Source organism: Macrobrachium rosenbergii, chromosome 34 (genome assembly GCF_040412425.1).
Source record: "Macrobrachium rosenbergii isolate ZJJX-2024 chromosome 34, ASM4041242v1, whole genome shotgun sequence".
NCBI lineage: Eukaryota > Metazoa > Arthropoda > Malacostraca > Decapoda > Palaemonidae > Macrobrachium > Macrobrachium rosenbergii.
In genome coordinates, this window is record NC_089774.1 from 4,824,187 (window position 1) to 4,846,078 (window position 21,892).

Sequence of the window (21,892 nt, forward strand, 5' to 3'; positions counted from 1 at the left end):
ATCTGGAGATACAGAGAGCCTTACAAACAATATTTAGTCTTCAGGCAGCTTTAACTATATCCAAGTCTCCCAAATGTTGTGTAAACAGAAGGCTATAGGCAATAATTCAAACAGTTAAGCATAATGTTACTTATACCAAAGGGATGATGAAATAGGAGCATACTGCAAATTTTGCTTAGGTCTGAAGCCAAATCTCAATCAACGCTGTAGGAGGGTAGTGCCGCCTGTGCACCTCATGCGGTGCACTGTAGACATTACTTAAGGTTCTTTGTAGAATGCCTTCGGGCCCTAGCCGCAGCCCCTTTCGTTCCTTTTACTGTACATCCTTTCATATTCTCTTTCTTCCATCTTACTTCCCACCCTCTCCTAACAATTGATTCATAGTGCAACTGCTTTGAGGTTTTCCTCCTGTTACACCTCTCAAACCTTTTGCTGTCAATTTCCGTATCAGCGCTGAATGACCTCATAGCTCCCAGTGCTTGGCCTTTGGCCTAAATTCTATATTTAATTCAATTCAACTCTGACTACAACACATCCTGAGGAGTTAGGCCTAAATCACTCCCCCTACAGATGGTCCTAATTTAAAAATGTTTTGGAGTGAGAAAAATAAATACTCTAGGACTGTAATCATAGCAAGTACAATGACAAACAGATGGAAGAACTATAGCGCCCTTACTTTGTTGATAGGGAGTTAACAATAATGTGAGATCGAGCAGTTAGTGTCCTATGTTGAGCGAATTCATTTCGGGCCCAATTCCACAATAGGAAAACCTACTGAAAAAACTTTAATGTTGGTCTTAATTTAAAAATGATTCGGTATCTGAAAAAACAATCCTTATTTTAAATTTCTGGTCATAAAGTCCCTGAAACTTTACTTTTGTGATTACCTATGAAAGTTCTAATTACAACAGAGCTCCCCATACAATGACAGTAGTTGATGAAGCCTTGACGCTACCAAAAAATGTATCATTATAACTTGTGAAATAGTAATTTTAGTGACAATGGTTCTTCATTGTTACCATCACTGATTACTCTCTTCCATGAGGGTAGACCCAAGCCTAGGCTGAATGGATAAAAAGAGGGTACTTGGGCCAGTCTCAAGTCCTGATAAAAGAGGATGGTTTGGGTTGTTCTAAGTCTAGATAGAACTAAAAACAAGCGTCTGGTATTCACTGATGGTCACCAGTCCAAATTCTGACCAGAACCAGTCAACTTTCAGATCGTAGGACGATATGCTATATTGAACAAGTAAAAGAAGGGAATGCTGGGGGGGAGAGAGAGAGAGAGAGAGAGAGAGAGAGAGAGAGAGAGAGAGAGAGACCAACCTGACGGATTTTACGAGAGCCGGAAAGAGGACTTCTCCCACTAAACCCCAAAAAAAAAAAAAAAAAGACACAAAAAACATGAAAGAATGAACAATGAGGAACCTTGATTACTAGACGGAAATGGATTGCTAAAAAAAAAAAAAAAAAGAATAAGTCTAAGACTTCTTAAAAATGAAAAGACGAACAGCAATTCCTGAACGATCTACGGAAAAGGTTCTCCAAATATTTTCTTTGCTACTTTTTTTTTTAGAATTTCGATTGGGTTGTGACATATGGCTCAGATTCCACGTTAATCAGAATTTTTAATATGAATAACTGGTGGTCTCGAGAATACATCGAATCACATGTTATAAGCACATTCAAATTGTTCTTAAGTACAGCAAGAATTTCCGAGAGAGAGAGAGAGAGAGAGAGAGAGAGAGAGAGAGAGAGAGAGAGAGAGAGAGAGAGAGAGAGAGAGAGAGAGAGAATGATAATTTATTGCCTCACACAATTCAAAATTAATTTTACAATAGCACAGCGGGCCGAGGGTTAGGCCTATTGCAAAAACAAGATAGCCATTCTCATTATGACAATGATATAATCGCACGCCTAATTATAACACCCCACAAATTATAGTCATAATAATTCGAAGCGATTCCCAAAATAACGTCCACATTATAAGCAGAACACGCAAGGTTGATAATCCCATTGCATGAAAGCGAGAAAACGGACCTAATGGTATCAGCCATTGGCGGGGACATAAGTCTATATTACCGACAGATTTCGTTTCCCGGATTTTAAATGAGTATGACTGACAATTATGATTTGCATAATTACCACCGACGCTGTTCACCGATACATTGATTTAGGTCTGACAAAGCAGAGATATGGGGTTGGATTCGTATTCAACATTAGCGAAGAGGTGGTTAGGCCTAACAGATGTTAGTTGATAGGTTAAAATCTAATTCATTAACTATATACAAAGACAATGTAGATGATTATGAAGAAATTATTACCTAACAAATTGAGCATAGACCTATATATATTATATATATAATTTTAAATCTCTTTATAATACAATTGTTCCACATTTTAGTAATCAAAGCCGGGCGGAATTCATGCGTGATTATTACCAGCCATTTAAATGGACGAAAAATATAAGAATACGATTCATATTAATCCTACGCCGAAGCACTCTGTGTACGAAACCGCTTGTTTAGGAGATGGTTTGTGGTGTATATTAACTAAATTGTGGACTTACGTGCCTACATACGTGCAAACACACCTAAGAATTCAAAGGAACATACAGTAAGTCCAACCACAAATGTCCTATTTGTAAAACCGGCTTCACAATTGGCTTTTAACTGTTATATATCTATTTTTACTGCTCTTACATATAAAAAGCTGCTTTTAATGTTTTTACTATAAAGACTTTCTTGTAATAACTGATTTCATCGACAACATTCGCTATAAAGGTCTGAATTGAACTGAATGTAGAATTTGGGCCAAAGGCCAAGCACTGAGACCTATGAGGTCATTCAGGCCTCAAATGGAAATTGAGCAATAATGCTGACATGTGTGTTGATAATGTCAATTTTAAAGTGACGTGTGTGTGTGTACTATGAAGTTATTGGTATTCCTTCCTTAATTTAGGCCACCTAGGTAACAAACAGGAGATCGGGACGATTAGGTCGTATTATTTTCGGCCGGGACCCTGTTAGGCCGTCACAACTTAAGACCATTTGAATTTTAGAGGACCAAAGTATTATATACAGTTATACAACCATTTCGACAGTTTGCCAGTTTGGATGTTACGGCCGGAACCACTTCCGGCCGGAAGTACCAGGACCCTCCAGAACATGGCAGAAGGGAATTCCATCCTTATTACCAATGAAACAACGTTTTCAAACGTCCTGCAGATCACAGATGACTTGGAATGTCACACCGAAGCTAAATTGGATCATCCTAGATAAAAGTTAGTATATAGGCTACCAAACCTCCGAGGACGAACAACACAAAAACAAATGACGGTGAATTTCTCACACTGTCTCTTCTGTAATACATTGCATTCACCTTTTTTTCACTGTTCAGTCAAAAACACTTTATTAATGAACGATATCTCCGTGTAGAGTTCTGTAGCATTACCCCATAATTGTTACTTGGTCAGATCACAGCTCCAACAACAACAACAATAATTTATTAATTAAAATGGCCAAATCCTTCACTTGTCTGATGAAGATGGCCTTGACTGAGCAAGCCATAATAAGTCACAATAAAAACGTTCTGGGGAATCACAGTATACAAACCAAAATATATATTATGCCTAAACAAACAATAAACCATTAACGAGCTCGATAATGAAATATTTAATATATTCCAAAGGTAAACAAATAAACTGGAAACACCTCTTCATATAGACTGAAGAACGAAGAATGTAAACAAACTTACAAGACGACACCTACGGAGAAACTTCACGTACGTCCTTCCTCAACGACGCACGAAGATGTACTGAATGAAAACGTTTGGAGGGACGGTGATGACACGGAGTACTTCCCCCCTCATACCCTACCACCCCACCCCCCTCCCCCCAATACAGCAGGGAGACTCCCCATCCCCAACCTATTAGCTAGCCATCACTCAGGCAAACTTAGGGTGATAAAAGCTTTTATAAAGTGTCTAATTAATTATGATTTTTATATCAGTACACGCTTTAGGTTTTCTGCCAGTATTCTGGGGTGAGGCTGCTAGCCTGTTGCATGTCCTTATCCTAATTGCAGGCTACCAAAGTCGACTAACTACCAAATGCTTAATGGGATGTTTGTATTTTTATCATAAGTAGTTCAACAAAATGCATTGCACTTATGGTGTCTTCTCTGTTGGTTGGGCAGAGCTTTGAGGTTTGCAGGTCCACATCAGGCCCCTTACTCTTTATTACGAACGTGTTTATCTACAAAATTACATAAAAATAATTTTAAAATAATTTAAAATAGAAAAAATATTAGAAAATATCTGTAAAAGTTCAACATTTTGAATCTACAGCTTAAAATCTGTTTATTTTCTGGTTTTGACCCGCAGCAGTTCATTAACTTCCAGGTATCTATACCAACGGCATTTAGTGGCTCTCGCCGGTGGTAACCCATCTAACTACTGACCAGACCCAATGAAAGGCGAGGTAAACACGCATCTGAGACACTTTATTGATGAGAACAGTTTAGTGGTCACGATTAATCTTACGAGAGAATCTGTAAAAGACATAAATTGTACATATATAATACTCTATAAACATCAATGACCAGTAACACACACAAATGTATACAATGCATGTTTGTTATCTATACATACATACATATATACATGTATGTATACATACATACATACATACATACATACATATATATATATATATATATATATATATATATACTGTATATATATATACATATATATATATATATATATATATATATATATATATATATATATATATATATATATATATATACATACATATATGTTTAACTAAAGCCACGCTGGAAGGTCTGGGAATATTAGATGATACAGTGTCTTTTGTATACATTAATCGTAATTAATTTTGCACAATAAAATTTTTTGCAATATTTGATTGAGGTAATTCCTTGGTTTTTTAATTCATCTGGAAAATATCAACCTAATAGGACATTATTATTATTATTTTTATCATCATCATTATTATTAGACAAAAAGTAACCCTTATTTTTGGAAGGCTGCTGTACAGGAATGTTACTTTGCCTCAGTTGAGCTTTTCAAAAGCTTTATTTATTTATCTAAATTTCCTCTTCCCCGCCGTGGGGAGCTTGGGTAATTATGTCCTCTTCAAGGGGTATTAATACTTTACAGGTGATTGTTAAACAGTAACTTTAGGGTATTAAGTCTTTACAGGTGATTGGTAAACAGTAACTTTAGTTTGTAGTGGACTGTACATGTCCAAAGCTGCGCTTTCATCTACTCACAGGCCATCTTCAGGACAAACTTAAGCTGTTGGTTCTGGGGATACAGAAAAAGAGAAGAACTTTGGGACAGGTATACAAGGTATGAGAGGTGAAATAGAAGGAAGTTGGAGGTTGATAGAGGTGGGCAGTCCTCCTTGCTATAGCATTTAAGGGGAGAGATGGAGGAAAGGGAGCATTAGGCATTATGGGCGGTTGGCTACCTGGTCTTCTTAATGCTACAAGCTTCTTGTTTTGATGATTGTGACTATATGATCGACTGGGTGTGTTTATGGCACAAGATTTGATGCTTAATGTTTGTTTGTTTGATTGGGATACATCAGACTGTATTTACTTCTTCCATAAACTTACTTCCCCTTCGATGATGTCCAATTTGGTTTTTTTTTCTTTTCTATCTTCTTTGCTGCCTGTAGAAAGTTTCTGCAGGACCAGTTGCCAATTGTAGGGGCTAACCTGGGCCAGTTTTTGGAAGTCTCTTCTCCCCTCGTTGGAAAGTTCTCTGCTTCTTTCCGTGATGCAAATCTGTCCCACGTCCTGCTGACTGACCTGTGGATCTTGGAGTTAATCAGATGTTGTTTGGCAGTGACACTTCATTCTGGTCTTGGTGGTTTTCCAGACAGAGACTGGAATTGCCTTGGGCTATTCCAGCTGTGGCCTCACCTGCATCTTATATAGCAGCAAGTACATGTCTGTCCTGACAGCTCTAAATGTTTTTATCCTTTTGGAGGGGTTTCTGCTTGTTTCAGGGTGCTTAACATGTGTTGTCTAAGCCCTGTCCTTGTGAATGTGACTCGTACGACTCTGATGCTGTACCTGAAGGTGATCACTCTGCCTTACACAACTACATCTGCTGGACTGAACGTGGGGACTCTTTCCCTGGATTCCCTGGCAGTTTTTAAACCCAACTTTTGCTTGCTCTTTTTATTGGGATGAGTGAATATGTGTATGATCATCTTGACAATCCTCCCCTAGTGTCTATCATGAACGATTTTAGATTCCTTTGCTGTATGTTGATGTATTTCTCTTGCTGTCTGAAGGGACTCCAGAGTCCACCCTGTTCTTGCATTGGCTTCAAGGCTCTCGAATAGCCACTGAAGTTGCCTCAGGAGACCACTGGCGACTGGTGCTCTTAGAATCTGGTGGATAGTTGCTCGGGTATAGATTCATTTTGCTCTGTTCATCATATCAAACCATTTCTGTAATTGGTCGTCTATGTAACCGTTATATTCGTCCCGTGTAGTTCTTCAGGTTAGGGGCTTCTCTCTTAAGCTGTGCCTGAGGTTGCCCAGTGAGTATGTGAAAGCTCTCAGCTTGTAATAACATACAATACACTGCAAACTGGAGTTCGGTTGCTTGGAGAGGCCATATTCAACCCTCCCAAGAAGGTTACAGGAAACCTAGAAAAACAGAGAAAGGGTCTGAAAAGCTTCACAGTTGCCAAATAGCAGTCCTAGTATTACTGTTGTTAAGTTTTAACGCAGAGGTCGGTTACTTTCGTTACTCAATGCTGGTCAATTCAGTTTTTACCAAAGTTTAGTTCACAATAATGTTTGTCAAATCGTCTCCTATAAATTTGCTTTTCAGTTAGGTGATGATAAGAGCGAAAATTCAAAAACTGTATTTTAATATGAAATTTGAAAAAAAAACTGCATTCTGAAGTTTCTCAGAGTTGACTAGGGAACTTACTTTCCTTTACTATGTAGTCTGATGAGAACTAATTTAATGACATATCCTATGCCTTTGTTGCATGGGAAGATCTGCTGGCTAGTATTAACATAAAGACTGTATACGGCAATACGTCTTACATCTGATTCAACTTTGATTTAATAGGACGTTCTGTCAGTTAGAAGTCGCTTTGCCAGATACAACGGTGATTTTTACCTCTGTTCTGTGTCAAAGAGTTTTATACTTGCACAAGAAAGCATCAAGTACCTGACCTGTTTTTAGAGCACTGTACCATTTACAATTAGCCAAAGGAACTGCAATCCTTCCTACAAAAATTTTCCCCCCTCCTTCTGTGGTTTTAGTCATACATGTTACGTATTTTACACATAACTACAGGGATCAGTAATACGTCTCCACCATTACTAACCCCTGTAAAGACATCAATCCGGTAACCACGTCACCGTGAGCACCTTCTTCGACAGGGAAACGAAGTCCGTTATCTGGCACTGAGAGAGAAATGTTGTGCACGGCAATTACTCTGGTTTAACATGTACTTAGAAACTAAAATACTTCAAAGGATACATAAACCCGATTTCCAACTTCAGATGCACACCAGAAGCACGAGAACCTCATGCTGAAAAGTTAGACGGTGGGACTCGCGACAGGCGTGGGGACCCTCGACGTAGCTCATAATACTGAAGATGCACATAGGGCATCGTTATGAAACGTTGTATTGGTATGGGGTAAGTGATGGAATCCTTAATGCTCATAAGAAATGCAGTACATTTACAAGACAGGTTATGCAACCCACAATGCACATATGAAGTACAGTGCACATATAAAGCAGGTTGTGCAGCCCTAATACACAAACTGAACACAGTACATGTACAAAATAGGTTATGCAACCTTTAATACTAAACTGAATGCCGCATATTTACAGAACAGGTTGTGCAATGCCTGATATGCACACCGAACACAGTACATGTACAAAACCCTTAATACAAAAATGAATATGGTACATGTACAGACGAGGTTGCGTAACCCTAAATACACACAAAATGCGGTACATGTACAGAATAGGTTAGCAACCATCAATGGATTTATGAAATAAGTGTACAAAACATGTTATGCAACCCTTAATAACACACACACACACACTGTACACATAGGTGACATATTCTTTATTACAAGTTTGAGGTATAGTTCATGTACAGATTTTTGTAACCCTTAATACACAAATGGTATTACAGTACTGTATACCTACAGAGAAGTTATGTAACCCTTACTGCAAATGCAGTGCTTACGTAGAATGAGTCGTGTAACCTTCAGTTCACTCAGGATCACAGCATAGTGCAGGATGAGTGACGTAACCATTAACAAGTGTATGAAACAAAGCACATGTACAAAACAAGTGACGTAACCCCTAATACGCATTTGAAATACAGTACATGTACTGAATAAGGACTGTAACCTATAATACACGTATGAAATACGTTACAACCTATGTACAAAACTGAGAGATGTTACCCATCATTCATGTATGTATTGTGTGCATTTCAGAATTTTTTTTTTTTTGCATTTTTAACAAATTCTAGTTTCATCTTATGTGCATTTTTACAGTTTTGAGAAGTTTGAAAATTTTGAGCTACGACAAAACCTGGGTGAAGAAAACCACTGCATGTTGCGAGTCCACAGATGTTCTCATATACATAACATACCTCAGATCTTGTATAGCCTATGTATTCCCCCTCCTGGTTATTGTAACTGATCACTTAAAATTATTGTCGTCTCCTATTGATGTTACTGATCTTGACCATGGTATAGAAAAATAAATGAAGGGGAATACTTAGGCAATACTTCCACTTCAGTATGAGGTATGACAAATTTGCAATAACCTATGGCTTCCCTACTTGGTCAAAAGTACTTATCACTTATATCTATTACTATTAACTATTGATGTAGCTTAATGGCAGCTTTATCATAAAATACAAAAATAAATGAGAGGGAAATTACTAGGTAATTGACTAGACTGACAAACTGTTGCCGAATGAGTAAACAACAATATAAGCGTCACCAAGTATTATCAGGAGGACACCAAACTTAGCTAAAGTTTTCTTTGTAAGATCAATGCCCATTGAGTGTAACTCCTCACAGATTCTGACACCCCAGTGATGACTAACCTTGAGAGCTACAGGGAGATTAAGCTCTAATAACACCAGTCCTGAACACAGTGAGTTCTAGTCCGTGAGCTACCACAGGTCACTACAAACACACGCGTTTGATTGCCAAGCCCATTTATAGAAAATAACTTGTCAAAATCTGTAAAGCAAGTCATCAAAAATAGCTTTGTTCCCTAGGCTACCTAATGTAATAAAACTAGTCCTTTTCCCAGTTTGTTTGCACAGCAGACAACGAATGCCCCATGCGTGAGGCCTATTTTACTGACATTTATCAGCTAGACATGGATGCTCTACACTGAATTCAGTCTTGATAAGGTTCACAGCTTGAATTAGATTGTTGGAAACGTTTCCAAAGGCATATCTCAGGGAGAGGGGACCTCTTTGTCTCATCTGACAGCTTCTGACACAAAGGGATTGCTTATAGCATAGTTTCCTGTTCTCTTTTGGTGGACTTTTTGACGAGAGTGGATTCAACCAAGAGTGGAGAGGTCGACTTCAAGCTTTTCTTGCTGACATTCACACAGACCACTCCTTTACCGTCCTCACCCTCACCGTCACCCTCACCGTCACCCGCGTCTGCGAGCAGACACCTCTTTTCCTCAGCGTCGCAAGCCGCTTTGTAATTCAGCCGGTTTTCCGTCGACTCTGAAAACGTCAGATGTTTCTCTTGCTTGTCCCTGCTTTTGCCGTGAACCTGTCCATTCTGAGACACTGTGGCAAAAGAGATTTTCTTTTCTGGGTCTGTCTCTTCGAGGGCATCGTTCAAGATGCCCTTTTTGCAGCCAGTGGTACCGTCAGTGAAGTCGATGAGAATTTCGACTGTGGTTCCTTCGTCCACGCTCTCAAAGTTGGGCTCCCCGGCACCCAGCTGAGAGAGCACTGTGGCATTAGATGAATTGTGACCATTAATACTGGCAGCATTCTTCTTGGGTGAAGGGAGGCGTGGCTGGAGTTCTATGGTCTCCTCGCAGTTCTCTGAAGAACCCTGGCCTACGTTCGTTTCCTGAGGGTTGGAAATATAAGACTGGCTAAAGAACACTCTCTGTTATTTATCTGAAAGCTTAACAGTAATCAGCACACTTATTCCAGCTTCTGCTTGTGATGAAATGACAAGTCACCAGATAAATAATTTACTGGACGTTCAATCAGTCGAAACTTAAGATTTACTTAAATTATATTAAATATATTACATGATTATCTCCACAAAACTGGCATCTACTAAATAAAAATTAATTAAGTCCAGACAGAAATAATCTTTGATTTATGTTAAGAAAGATATCTCTTTGCTCTGAGCTGATATATGACTTTGAAGACATATTTGTGAAACTTAAGCAAATAAAAAAATCACATATTTAGAGAATGTATCTAAGATCTTTCCACTTGAAACCATTCTGACTGATACTTTGTTTGGAAAACCTTTACTTACTTGGTTTAACAACCCGGCTCTACCAAATGAAAAATATAGCATAGCCAGTAGTCTCATGGGAAAGATAGAAAATGAAGTACAGTGGAAGAAGAACAAGTAGGGCAGTCCCATCTGTCATTTTTGACACCATGTAGGACCTTTGTCTTACGTTCGCGGACTAAAGTCATTTGATTTTCCATAGAGCGACAGGGATTAATACTGATGAATACTTAATGTATCAAGCCTTAGCTTCTGCAATTCAAAGGTCCTTGAGATCGAGAACCTTCATGCCTTTTGCTTGCCCAGGCCTGAATGAAGCGAAAAGAGAGGGACTTAATCTCCAATAAAGTGTGAGTCAGTCTCAAGCCTATGACATAAGACTGACTTATACTTTGTTGAAGATGTTGAACAGGCAAGTGTTAATTGCAAAAACCCCCTTATGCAGAGAATCATCAATACCTTAGACTGCTGCCTCGACCCGGATCCGTAAGAGGGCGTCAGCGTTGCTGTGGGCGAGGGAGAAGCCGTACGGGGGCGTGAGGGCGTTCCACCGTCAGGATACCCCGACCTGGGCATCTGCGGCGATGGCGTGGACCTGTCCCGGCGTTCGGCTTGCGAGTAGATGGAGTGGATCGACGTCCTACCGCTTCTGATTAAAAATACATCTGTTAAGATCGTGAATATGACCTGTTCTTGGTTTATACAAGGAGGACCTGTCAGTCAGGGGCCAACATTTCGTTATACTGATTGATATACATTCAATATTCGGTGACTTTATTAACAGTAGGTTAAGTGGGGCTTCTTATGCCAGAACTGTCCTGGTCTCCTATTTTGAAAGAGCTTAATGATGCAGAATAAAACCAGTTGTGTTGTTCAGGAGCTCTTCAAGAGAAAGGTGGGTACCTAACTACTTTTGGGTTTCCTTGTAATTTGAACCAAACAGATGCTGACTTTTATTCAAGATAAATATTTTTCAACAGGAACGTGAAAAATGAACGGCAAAATAATCAAATTTGTATTAAAAACAGACAGCTGAAATAACTTATCACGAAGACTGTCTATCAGTATGACTGTCGAAGTCGCTATTTTCAAGATAAAATTATCTTGCGTACAAAAACAAAGTTCAGAAAAAATTTAAATTCTCTAAACAATAAAAATACAAAACAGTGTTTAAAACTGATGAAAGACTTTGCGGAGGACAATTACCTTGTTTTATTGTTTAGTTGGTAATCATTTATAGGAATGAAATACAGAAACACCTTTGGTATGAAAAAAAAATTCTTGAGGCAACATTCTCTCTCTCTCTCAAAAAAAAAAAAGTTCAGTGAAAAAAAAAAATTAAAAATTATGAAAAGCCTCATAAAAACTGTTTATTCTTCTTGTCTCTGCCTGCCTAGGACATTTTGAGTGCACAAAACAAAACGAAAGCAAAACAAAACTCGTGTAAGAAAAAAAAAAAAAAAAAAAAAAAATCTCCGATCCAAAAAATACAAATCTAGAATGAAAAATATTAGCCCTGACCATCCCTGTCAATCATCTTAAATGCCCATTGTCTCTCCATCCATCTCCTACGGTTTAACACCAAGAGACAAACAAGAGACAAACAAAAGACAAGCAATTACCTTGCGTACGTCTTCGTGTTGGACACCTGCGTGGAGTGAGTGGTCAGAACCAGAGGGTCGCCTTTGTACCAGCGGTTGTACAACTTCCGGAGTTCCTGTCGGACCTCTCCGTTCATCAGGCAGTACAACACGGCCACGAAGAATCCCTGGGGAGGGTCAGGGGTCAAATGCTTATTGAAATGACTGGGTATCTTGACGTGAATAGGTTAATTACACTGAAGTGGATGGGATAATTGTGTTGAAGCGAGTGGGATAATTATGTTCTCGTGAATGGAATATCTTGAAGTGAAACTGGCTAAACATCTTGACGTGAACTGGATAATCACATTGAAGTGAAATTGGATCATTTCTTGACGTGAATTGGAGAGTTACGCTGACGTGAATTGGGTAATGACCTTGAAGTGAAACTGGATAATTATCTTGACGTGAACGGCGTATTATCTCGAAGTGTACACATTACAAAGGAACAAAGGTGAGGGAATATCTTAGGAAAATACTTCAAGAACCAAAATGCAAACCTTTTACCAACTAATTCATCAAGCAAACTGACTGAGTATTTTGTAAAAGGAAGAAAACAAAAATTATCCATTATCTTTAAGCAGGAACTAATATCTTATGAACTAAATAAAGCGAACGACTGGCACTTATAAAGGCATTCAAAGAGAAATGTGACTCTTTCATGGAACAACAGAAATGGTAGATTTAATTCTCTAGTTTATAGCACCTGAATGAACGAAAATTTCGATTTAATACTGAAAACTGTTTTCTGAAACGCTGTCTTCCTAATGAACACGACTTTGTTGAGCAGGCAAACGCTGAAATAATTCAAGTGACAATGATTTATCGTGATGGTTTTGTCTCTCCGTCCGCACTTTTCCTGTCCGCCCTCAGGTCTTAAAAACTACTGAGGCTAGAGGGCTGCTAATTGGTATGTTGATCATCCACCCTCCAATCATCAAACGTACCAAATTGCAGCCATCTAGCCTCAGTAGCTTTTATTCTATTTAAGGTTAAGGTTTCATGCGTCTGGCAGCACTTTCCGGAGGAGCGCGACGCATCTGGGGAGTAACTGAGCGTTGAGAGGTCAGGTCGTAGCTGACAGTTTTATACAGCATTATAAGCTGTACAGAAAACTTGATTGTGCCGAAGAAACTCGGGTGAACAATTTCTGAACTAATTTCCATTTAGATTAAAGAATCTCTTAGTTGAGAAATAGCTTCGTTAACATGAAAATTCTTATCTTCATGAAGCAGTGTAAGGTATTGTGATAGCTAGTTGACTGTAGTGGGTTGCAGGTATGAGGCAAAGGGTGTGGGGCTGGCAACCTCCTCCCAAAATATGTACTGAGAATTGGCTTTATAATTCATCTGAATGGGGAAAATACGGACATTGTGAATGCTATTATTGTTGCTCCATTGAGAACTGTTCATGGTGTGCACACAACTTATCCTTCTCTCTTTCCCAACACTCATATAAAAATAATAATAATAATAATAATAATAATAATAATAATAATAATAATAATAATAATAATAATGAGGAATTAGACCTCTTAAGTATAATAATAATAATAATATAATAATAATAATAATAATAATAATAATAATAATAATAATAATAATAATAATAATAATAAAAACTTACTTGAAACGAGGCAAACACTTGGTCGAGCAATAGCCAGGCAAGTTCCACCTTGACGTTCGTGGAGGTGGACAGCCCCCAGAGGACGAAGTAATGGACTCCGAAAAGTGGGACAAGGACCAGCGTCGACTTCCCCAATTTCCTGGAGGGTGGAGGTTTAAAGAAAATGAGTCAGGAGTGATTCCATGGAAGGATTAGAGAAAGAGAGAGAGAGAGAGAATACAGTCGTGATGGCAAGTTAAGGTTAAAGTTAAGACGGGAAGTTAAGGCTGAAAAGTCTGATGTTATTCTGACAGACTATAAAGGGTTAAGAACATACCAGACTTTTAGCCAAATTTACATTAACTAAGTAAAGTGAAACTTTCATAATATTCCTGCGAACAACTTCCGACCTCCATTATGGCAAGGTCCAGGTCCTGTGGGCTACAGCAGAAACGAATTCGAGTCTCAACTTCATAAGGAATATTCTTTCAAATCTTGCAGAGTTCTGCAACTGCTTGTCAGCAGTGATTGAAATCTTAAAATGGCTTCAACTTATTTTTACTATTTTTTTTTATCTCGCACTGAAAGGGGGCGTGGCCCCCTACTGGAACAAACCTGAATCACCTTTACCTAAGGCTGGTTTATGCCAGATTTGGTGGAGATTGGTCCAGTGGTTCTGACAGAGGAGGAGAATGTACATTTTACACTGGACATATACAGACATACTTATAGATGACTGTGATCAGAATATTTGGTTTCATTAATGCATAAAACCTCCAAAGGGTCATTTGCCAATGCGAGTTATGAATGAGAGAGTAATATGACTATTTTCTAGTAATCATTTGCCCCGGTGAGTGGCTGAGTGCATGAATAAACGACTGAGTGAGTGAATAAATCAATGAATGACCCAGAGTCCCTTGTAAATAATCATAAACTCGAAAACTCGCTTCTGGGGCAAAATCACAGATGGCGGACCATCGCCGTAATTGAATTTTGAGTTCAAGTTCTTCAGCTAATGACGTGGAGCGGGTCAAGGGGGGTAGGAGACAGGGGGGTGGGGAAGGGCATGACCAGAGGTCAAGGGCCTTCCAGATTAGTGACTAAGGGCCTGATGCCCTTCGGAGGTCTTGTAATTAGTGGGGCTATCCCCCTTCTCTCCATGGCTTCCGCATTCTCGGAGATGGCCGGGGAAAATGGCCATGCGGATATTCTTAGTTGGCGGGTGGAAAGTTGATGGAAGAAGAAGAAGAAGAAGAAGAAGAAGAAGAAGAAGAAGAAGAAGAAGAAGAAATAAAGAAAGAAAGAAAAACAGAATTCAGACGTCAACAAAATGAACGGAGTGAGATCTGGTCCAGTTTCGGTCTTGTCCGATTGACAAAAAAAGAAACTGTATTCCTTTTGGCTTTGTTCTTGAGCCATGAACGATAATCGATGAGGAAATAAACAATTTGGTGACGGATTACATTACAGTCTATGAAAGCATTGGAAAATCCGTGTCATAATTTTTATGATAAATATAGAACACTAATGTTTTTTTTATCTTGTAAGAAAAGCAAAAATGTTATTGGAAAATGATAAGCTGTTGACGCATTTTGTAAACAATGTTGAGAAATGACTAGGAAATTGTTTTACAAAATACACAGAGAGTTATTGTAAAATTATATTTCGTCCTGTCTTGAAGGGTTCAAGTTAATGCTATAATAATTAGGCAGTATGCTACTCAGGAAAAAATAATTTTTTATATTTATTTTTTTCTTAAAACTGAAAATCTTTAGAAAATGAGTTTTAGTTTTCTGAAAGGAAAACTGCTGTGCCGGCTTTGTTTGTCCGTCCGCACTTTTTTCTGTCGGCACATTTTTCTGTCCGCACTTTTTCTGTCCGTACTTTTTTCTCTCCGCCCTCAGATCTTAAAAAAACTGCCGAGGCTAGAGGGCTGCAAATTAACATGAAGATCATCCACCCTCCAATCATCAAACATACCAAATTGCAGCTCTCTAGCCTCAGTAGTTTTGATCTTATTTAAGGTTAAAGTTAGCCATAATCATGCTTCTGGCAACGACATAGGCCAGGCCACCACGGGGCCGTGGTTAAAGTTTCATGGGCCGTGGCCCATACAGCATCATATCGAGACCACCGAAAGATAGATCTATTTTCGGTGGCCTTGATCATACGCTGTAGCGTCTGTACAGAAAACTCGATTGCGCCGAAGAAACTTCGGCGCATTTTTTACTTGTTTGTTCTTAAAGACTATTCTTGGGATTACTGAATTTGTTACAGTATGTTACGTGATGGAAAATTACAGATATATTGAGGCATTTTCTATAAATAAAATAAAAACAAGTAAACAATGCGCCGAAGTTTCTTCGGCGCAATCGAGTTTTCTGTACAGCCGCTACAGCGTATATTCAAGGCCACCGAAAATAAATCTATCTTTCGGTGGTCTCGGTATGATGCTGTATGAGCCGCGGCCCATGAAACTTTAACCTTGCCCGGTGGTGGCCTGGCCTATATCGTTGCCAGAAGCACGATCAGGGCAAACTTTAACCTTTAAATAAAATAAAAACTACTGAGGCTAGCCTCAGGAGTTTTTGAGATCTGAGGGCGGACAGAGAAAGTGCGGGCAGAATAAAGTGCGTACGGACAGACAAAGCCGGCACAATAGTTTTCCTTTACAGAAAACTAAAAAGAGGATAAAACAAACCTAGTCCACAAATCTAAATAAAAGAATTCGTAAATTCTAAGAAAAATTAATTTCTGTAGAATAAAATACAATGTGTATTTGTTTATTTATTCTTCAGGTGTGTAACAACTAAAATCTAGAGGTAATGGGTTCCACGTTTAACTCTGCCGTCGTCCAGCCTGTGGATACCCTCTCTCACCAGTGGGTCCTTTAAATGAATGCATAATTAAGGTACATCAATCCGATTTCTGGGACGGTACGTTATGTCCCTGGGACCAGGACTTTCCATATCAACCATATCTTAAATTATACTTTCAACTCTAGTTATCGGTGCGCCAGTTAAATAACAAATAGCTACAGAATAACAGAGTGGCATAAAAACCTCCTTTATCAAAAAACGGATTCATAACGTATTCCATTTAAAAATTCATGTATCCGCGTTCGGATACATCTCAAAATCTACTCACCTCTTCTTGGACCCATGGTCCAACCCTTCACAAAATTCAATTGCATTTCATTCGCAACTTTTCAGGATATCTCCCATTAAAAGAAATCTTGGTTGACGGTTCATATCAAGATCTATCTTAAAACCTAATTATCTTTTGAAGATCCGTCTCCAAACTTAATTATCTTTTCTTTGATGCAGAGTTCAGCCGTCTGCAATCATCAGTGGAATGAGTCATCTCTGAACTTTTGTAGATAATCAAGACTTCAAGCATTCACAAAAAACAGAAAAGAGTGATGCCATGCCATCAAACACCAAAAAGGGAAGTTTGAACACACTTCCTTATTTCCAGAACACTTCCGCAGAATCAAGTATCGTTTCTTTATTGAACAGATTCGATAAACTCCAGAGCAGAGACACACGAAGGCAATTGTCACTCTCAAGGGTTCGACCGGGATCTCGAGCTGATCCGGATTCGTCCTGGAACGGCAACTGTCATTAAATTAATGACCAGACTGTTAGCGACAGTCGCTCTGTCGCCGAATGCGTTGCAACGGAAGCTGTAGTTATTAAGGCTTAAATTGCAACGGAGTTTGCAACATACCAAGTTCATTCCAGAACTTACTTGCTGTCTGGAGACTGCTGTGGGAACTGACTGCAATTTGCAATTGCACTAATTAGGGTAATTATCATTAGTGATGCCGATATACATATTGAGCAATCAGCCTCATGACAGCACGGGCTCTTGTTGTTGGAGAGGTGCTCAACACACAATTATATATATATATATATATATATATATATATATATATATATATATATATATATATATATATATATATATATATATTATATATGTATGTATGTATCTCCAGGTTTCTTAAGACACACTTCCTCTCCTCAGAATACTTCCTTAATATGGTGAAAGAAAGAGACATTTTTCTTCACATGGTCCACAGTCATGCAATACTAAATATTTTCCCCAAAAATGACAAGCCTTAACCTCTAAGTATTCTAAAGAATCATAAAAATACAGTATAACTACTTATTATACATAGATAACTACATAGAAATCGAGATGAATTTGACAGTGTAACAATCTTAAAGGCAATATATATATATATATATATATATATATATATATATATATATATATATATATATATATATATATGAATCATGAAAATATAAATAACTGAATCATGAAAATGTAAACGTGAAAAATATGTAAATAAAGAGAAACAATGGAGTGCTGCGAGGCCTTGTAACTTATCGTCCTTTGCTTAGCAGACTAAGTAAAGGGCGATAAGTCGAAAGGCCTTGCAGCACTCCATTGTTTCTCTTTCCTTTGTGGTGATGTCTAACTAAATGCAAAATACCTAAGCTGCCAAAACCTTAGAGGCTGCAATCCTCACACAACTGAGCCAGACTCACCTATACTTCATAGATTCAGCCGACACAGACGACCTCAGCTTGAGGACCAGAACTCTGATGATGTTCAGAAAGAAGAAGAAGTTGATCAAGTTGGAGATGGCCACGGGGGCCCTGATGCACACCCAGAAGATCCACTGGACGTAGTTGACAGTCCAGCAGTGGCTGTCGTCGAGAGTGGCGCGGAGTGTCACCCACAGGCAAACGCATCCTAGTGGTAGGCCTGTCAGGAAAGTGTGGCTGCACGGTTAGAGTCTTTCAAATTGGTGAGACAGGACGAGAGGAATTGAATTGAATACAGAATTTAGGCCAAAGGGCAAGCACAGGGACCCATGAGGTCATTCAGCGCTGAAACGGAAATTGACAGTAAAAGGTTTGAAAGGTGTAACAGAGAGAAAACCTCGTTGTTGCACTATGAATTAATTGTAAGCAGAGAAAGACGTTTTGTAAATTGCTACAAATATTAAAGTTAGTATTATCTTTATGCTGTCAGATTGCCAGATGGATACACAGCAAGAATAATGAAGATGATAACGATAAGGAAAGTAAAAAAAAGATATCTGTTGGACAATAAATTCTGAAGCTGCATGACTGAATTTTCCTGAATATAACTTCATACCTGGACTAAATCTGACTGAAAGAGGAAGTTTTAACAGGGGCACGAAATGTCAATGAAACTGTAAACGAACTTTTGCAATTTAGTGAAACAAACAAGGGCCACCAAGATGCCCAAAAAATAAGAGGGGTCACCAAGATGCCCAAAAAATAAGAGGGGTCACCAAAAGTCCAAAATACGAAGTATCACCAAAAGTCCAAAATAAGAGGCCCCACTGATCTCACACTATGCCAAGACTTACCCCATCCCAGAAGTATGTATAAAGTGATGGCGGATGAGTCTGTGAAGAGGGCCATAAATATGAGGCTGTGAAGATACAGACCCTCCATCAGCAGCCATGAATAATTGGCCAGGATGAAGTATTGCCACACGCTGATCAGTAGTTTACACGACCAGACCTGGAAGGAGATTTCGGTTTTCCATTAGTGCTTGATAAATATTTTACTGAGCAGCGCAAATGTGAATTGGGTATCTATTATTGGTGGCTTGTGAAATTTTGTGTGTGTATATGTATATATATATATATATATATATATATATATATATATATATATATATATATATATATATATATATAGTATATAAATACATATAAGAACTGAAATCGAACACTGAAAGTTTAAAATGATTATATAATGATCTAAATTTTTCAAAATAAAATTTACAACATCGAGTCTGGAGTGGAAATTCTAGATCGAATGTTTGACAATCATTCATACATAGTTTACAAACTAACCTCATAATATTAAGCCTGAAATGGAGATTTACCATGATCAGATTGTGAAATCACGAGAAATAATACTGATTTTAACAATATGCAACAGAGCAATTTGTATATGTCGGAAAAAATAATAATATTATTGAGTAGATGGAGACAGTGCATACCCCGCCATTCAGATCCTATAGGCACGTACATTTATCGAATAGAAACGCCTTTGGAGCAATAATTATATTAAGACGTCAAAATCTACGGTAAAGGTACATAGTGTTTCATTTTCTCAAGCTTAGAGAGCCTCTACAGGAAGGCTAAGCAATCTACACACCCCCAAAAAATGGTTCCTTCTCAACGGAAGTTACATTCCTCTCTATCCCACAAAGCTTGGTGGTCCGGGAAAGCGGCAATGTGTCACATTGAGGCCTGAGAGCTAAAACTTGCTGAAGCCTGGTGAACTAGTGCGAGAAGGAACGAGTCATCTTAATAAGATAAAAATCTGAAACTTGCAACGAACCTTAGTGGTCTGGTGTAAACGGCAATGGATTTATTTATAGCCTGAAGACTGGAACTTAAAATTAATGCCTTAGTGGTTCTGTACAAGCAGCAATGAGCTATACTGAGCTGCAACTTGCTACAAACCTTAGTTGTCAGAGGCAAGCATCAATGGATTAATGCCTCAGTGATTCTGTACAAGCAGCAATGAGCTATAATGAGCTGAAACTTGCTACAAACCTTAGTTGTCAGAGGCAAGCATCAATGGATAAAGGCCTCAGTGGTTCTGTACAAGTGGCAATGAGCTATAAAGAGCTGAAACTTGCTGCAAACCTTAGTTGTCAGAGGCAAGCATCAATGTATTAACAAATGTTTTGAGAGTCAATAATTAAAGCAAGTAACTAAATATGACACGACACAGCATTTTATGTGAAAATGCACAAATAATCAAATTTCTTTAACCCATCTGCCAAATTTAATACAGCTGTTTCATACTACAGTCACATTCATCAGGACAGACCATTTTCACTTCGCATGGAATTCTGGGATTTTTGTTTATGAAATTAATAACTCTCTCATCCCAAAATGATCTGAAACTCATATTTCGACATTGAGTCATATTCTAACTTATTTTTATTTGATATTTTCGTGTTGCCGATGAAAGCTAAATGGGTTTGGGGAGTGCAGTGCCAGTCTATCCATTCTGGTCAGGGGCTGAACGGGTTACCAGAATATAAAGGAACGCATTGGGTTAGTGATACATTGGATATATTTATCCCCTATGCTGAAACTATTATAAAATTTTAAATCATAAGATTATGATGAACCTACACACATTCTAAGGTTCCCATGTCTCATTGTCGCCCATGACCGGCTGGCCCAGATGGCTAAGGTTTCTGTAGCGTGTGGAATATAGGTAATAAGGTTCATGAACGTCACGTTTAACCCCTCACATTTATCAGAATCCTGGAAATGAACTAATAATTCATTGTTATAGGAATACAGAGTCCGATGGAACTGGTAAACAAAATGGCCTGACCTAGTATTATAGGCATCAGGGAACACAGAAGAAAAGAAAGTTCCCAGATTTTTTTATTTTTTTGAGAGAGGTGTATAATAGGAGAGAGAGAGAGAGAGAGAGAGAGAGAGAGAGAGAGAGAGAGAGAGAGAGAGACCTGCTAATGTAAGCTAGCGAAAAAAAACAAATAATAAAAATTATCATATTATTATTATTATTATTATAATTATTATTAATAAACATGTACTGTATATATTAATGTACTGTATATATACATAAAAATACATAAATATTATAATTATTAAGCCATAACCCCAAAGCAAAATAAATGAACTTAAGCTAACATTAGAAGACACTTTCACTTAGACATAAAATAACAGATAATCAGGAGAGTGCATTAGAGCGAATGTACTCGCTGACGTCACAGCTAAGAAATGATTCCCTGGAGGGAGAAAAAATAATAATAATTATTATTATTATTATTATTATTATTATTATTGTTATTGTCTAAAATGTTCAAACGTTACAACCTATGATATAATTTTACAAGGTATACAAACAAATATTTTCTAACTATCCTCTCTCTCTCTCTCTCTCTCTCTCTCTCTCTCTCTCTCTCTCTCTCTCTCCCTTCGGCACCGGTGATGACCCGGCTTATCAGCAATTCACGAAGTGATGGACATAAATATATTCGGCCTGCAAATCGC

At 38.2% G+C, this 21,892-nt stretch overlaps 1 protein-coding gene and 1 long non-coding RNA gene across 8 annotated transcripts in view; both read right to left on the bottom strand.

The window, feature by feature from the left end:
• LOC136856092 (uncharacterized) overlaps window positions 1–3,818 on the bottom strand; it is a 17,911-nt gene extending 14,093 nt beyond the window's left edge. Inside the window, exon 1 of one of the 2 annotated variants that reach the window (XR_010858231.1) lies at window positions 3,713–3,818. This is a non-coding gene — a long non-coding RNA (uncharacterized lncRNA). The remainder of the gene's footprint in view (window positions 1–3,712) is intronic. The other variant, XR_010858230.1, reaches the window with a different exon arrangement.
• A 3,655-nt stretch (window positions 3,819–7,473) lies between these two features.
• The window catches only part of LOC136856093 (secretin receptor-like), a 269,350-nt gene continuing 254,931 nt past the window's right edge, over window positions 7,474–21,892 (bottom strand). For 4 of the 6 annotated variants that reach the window (XM_067133723.1, XM_067133724.1, XM_067133726.1 and 1 more), the window contains exons 9-14: window positions 19,202–19,358; window positions 18,348–18,567; window positions 13,810–13,948; window positions 12,166–12,311; window positions 11,003–11,192; window positions 7,474–10,141 (exon numbers count right to left, since the gene is read on the bottom strand). In XM_067133723.1, the coding sequence (XP_066989824.1) occupies window positions 9,557–10,141; window positions 11,003–11,192; window positions 12,166–12,311; window positions 13,810–13,948; window positions 18,348–18,567; window positions 19,202–19,358 (1,437 nt within the window). In that variant the 3' untranslated portion in view covers window positions 7,474–9,556. The remainder of the gene's footprint in view (window positions 10,142–11,002; window positions 11,193–12,165; window positions 12,312–13,809; window positions 13,949–18,347; window positions 18,568–19,201; window positions 19,359–21,892) is intronic. The other 2 variants (XM_067133727.1, XM_067133729.1) reach the window with 1 other exon arrangement.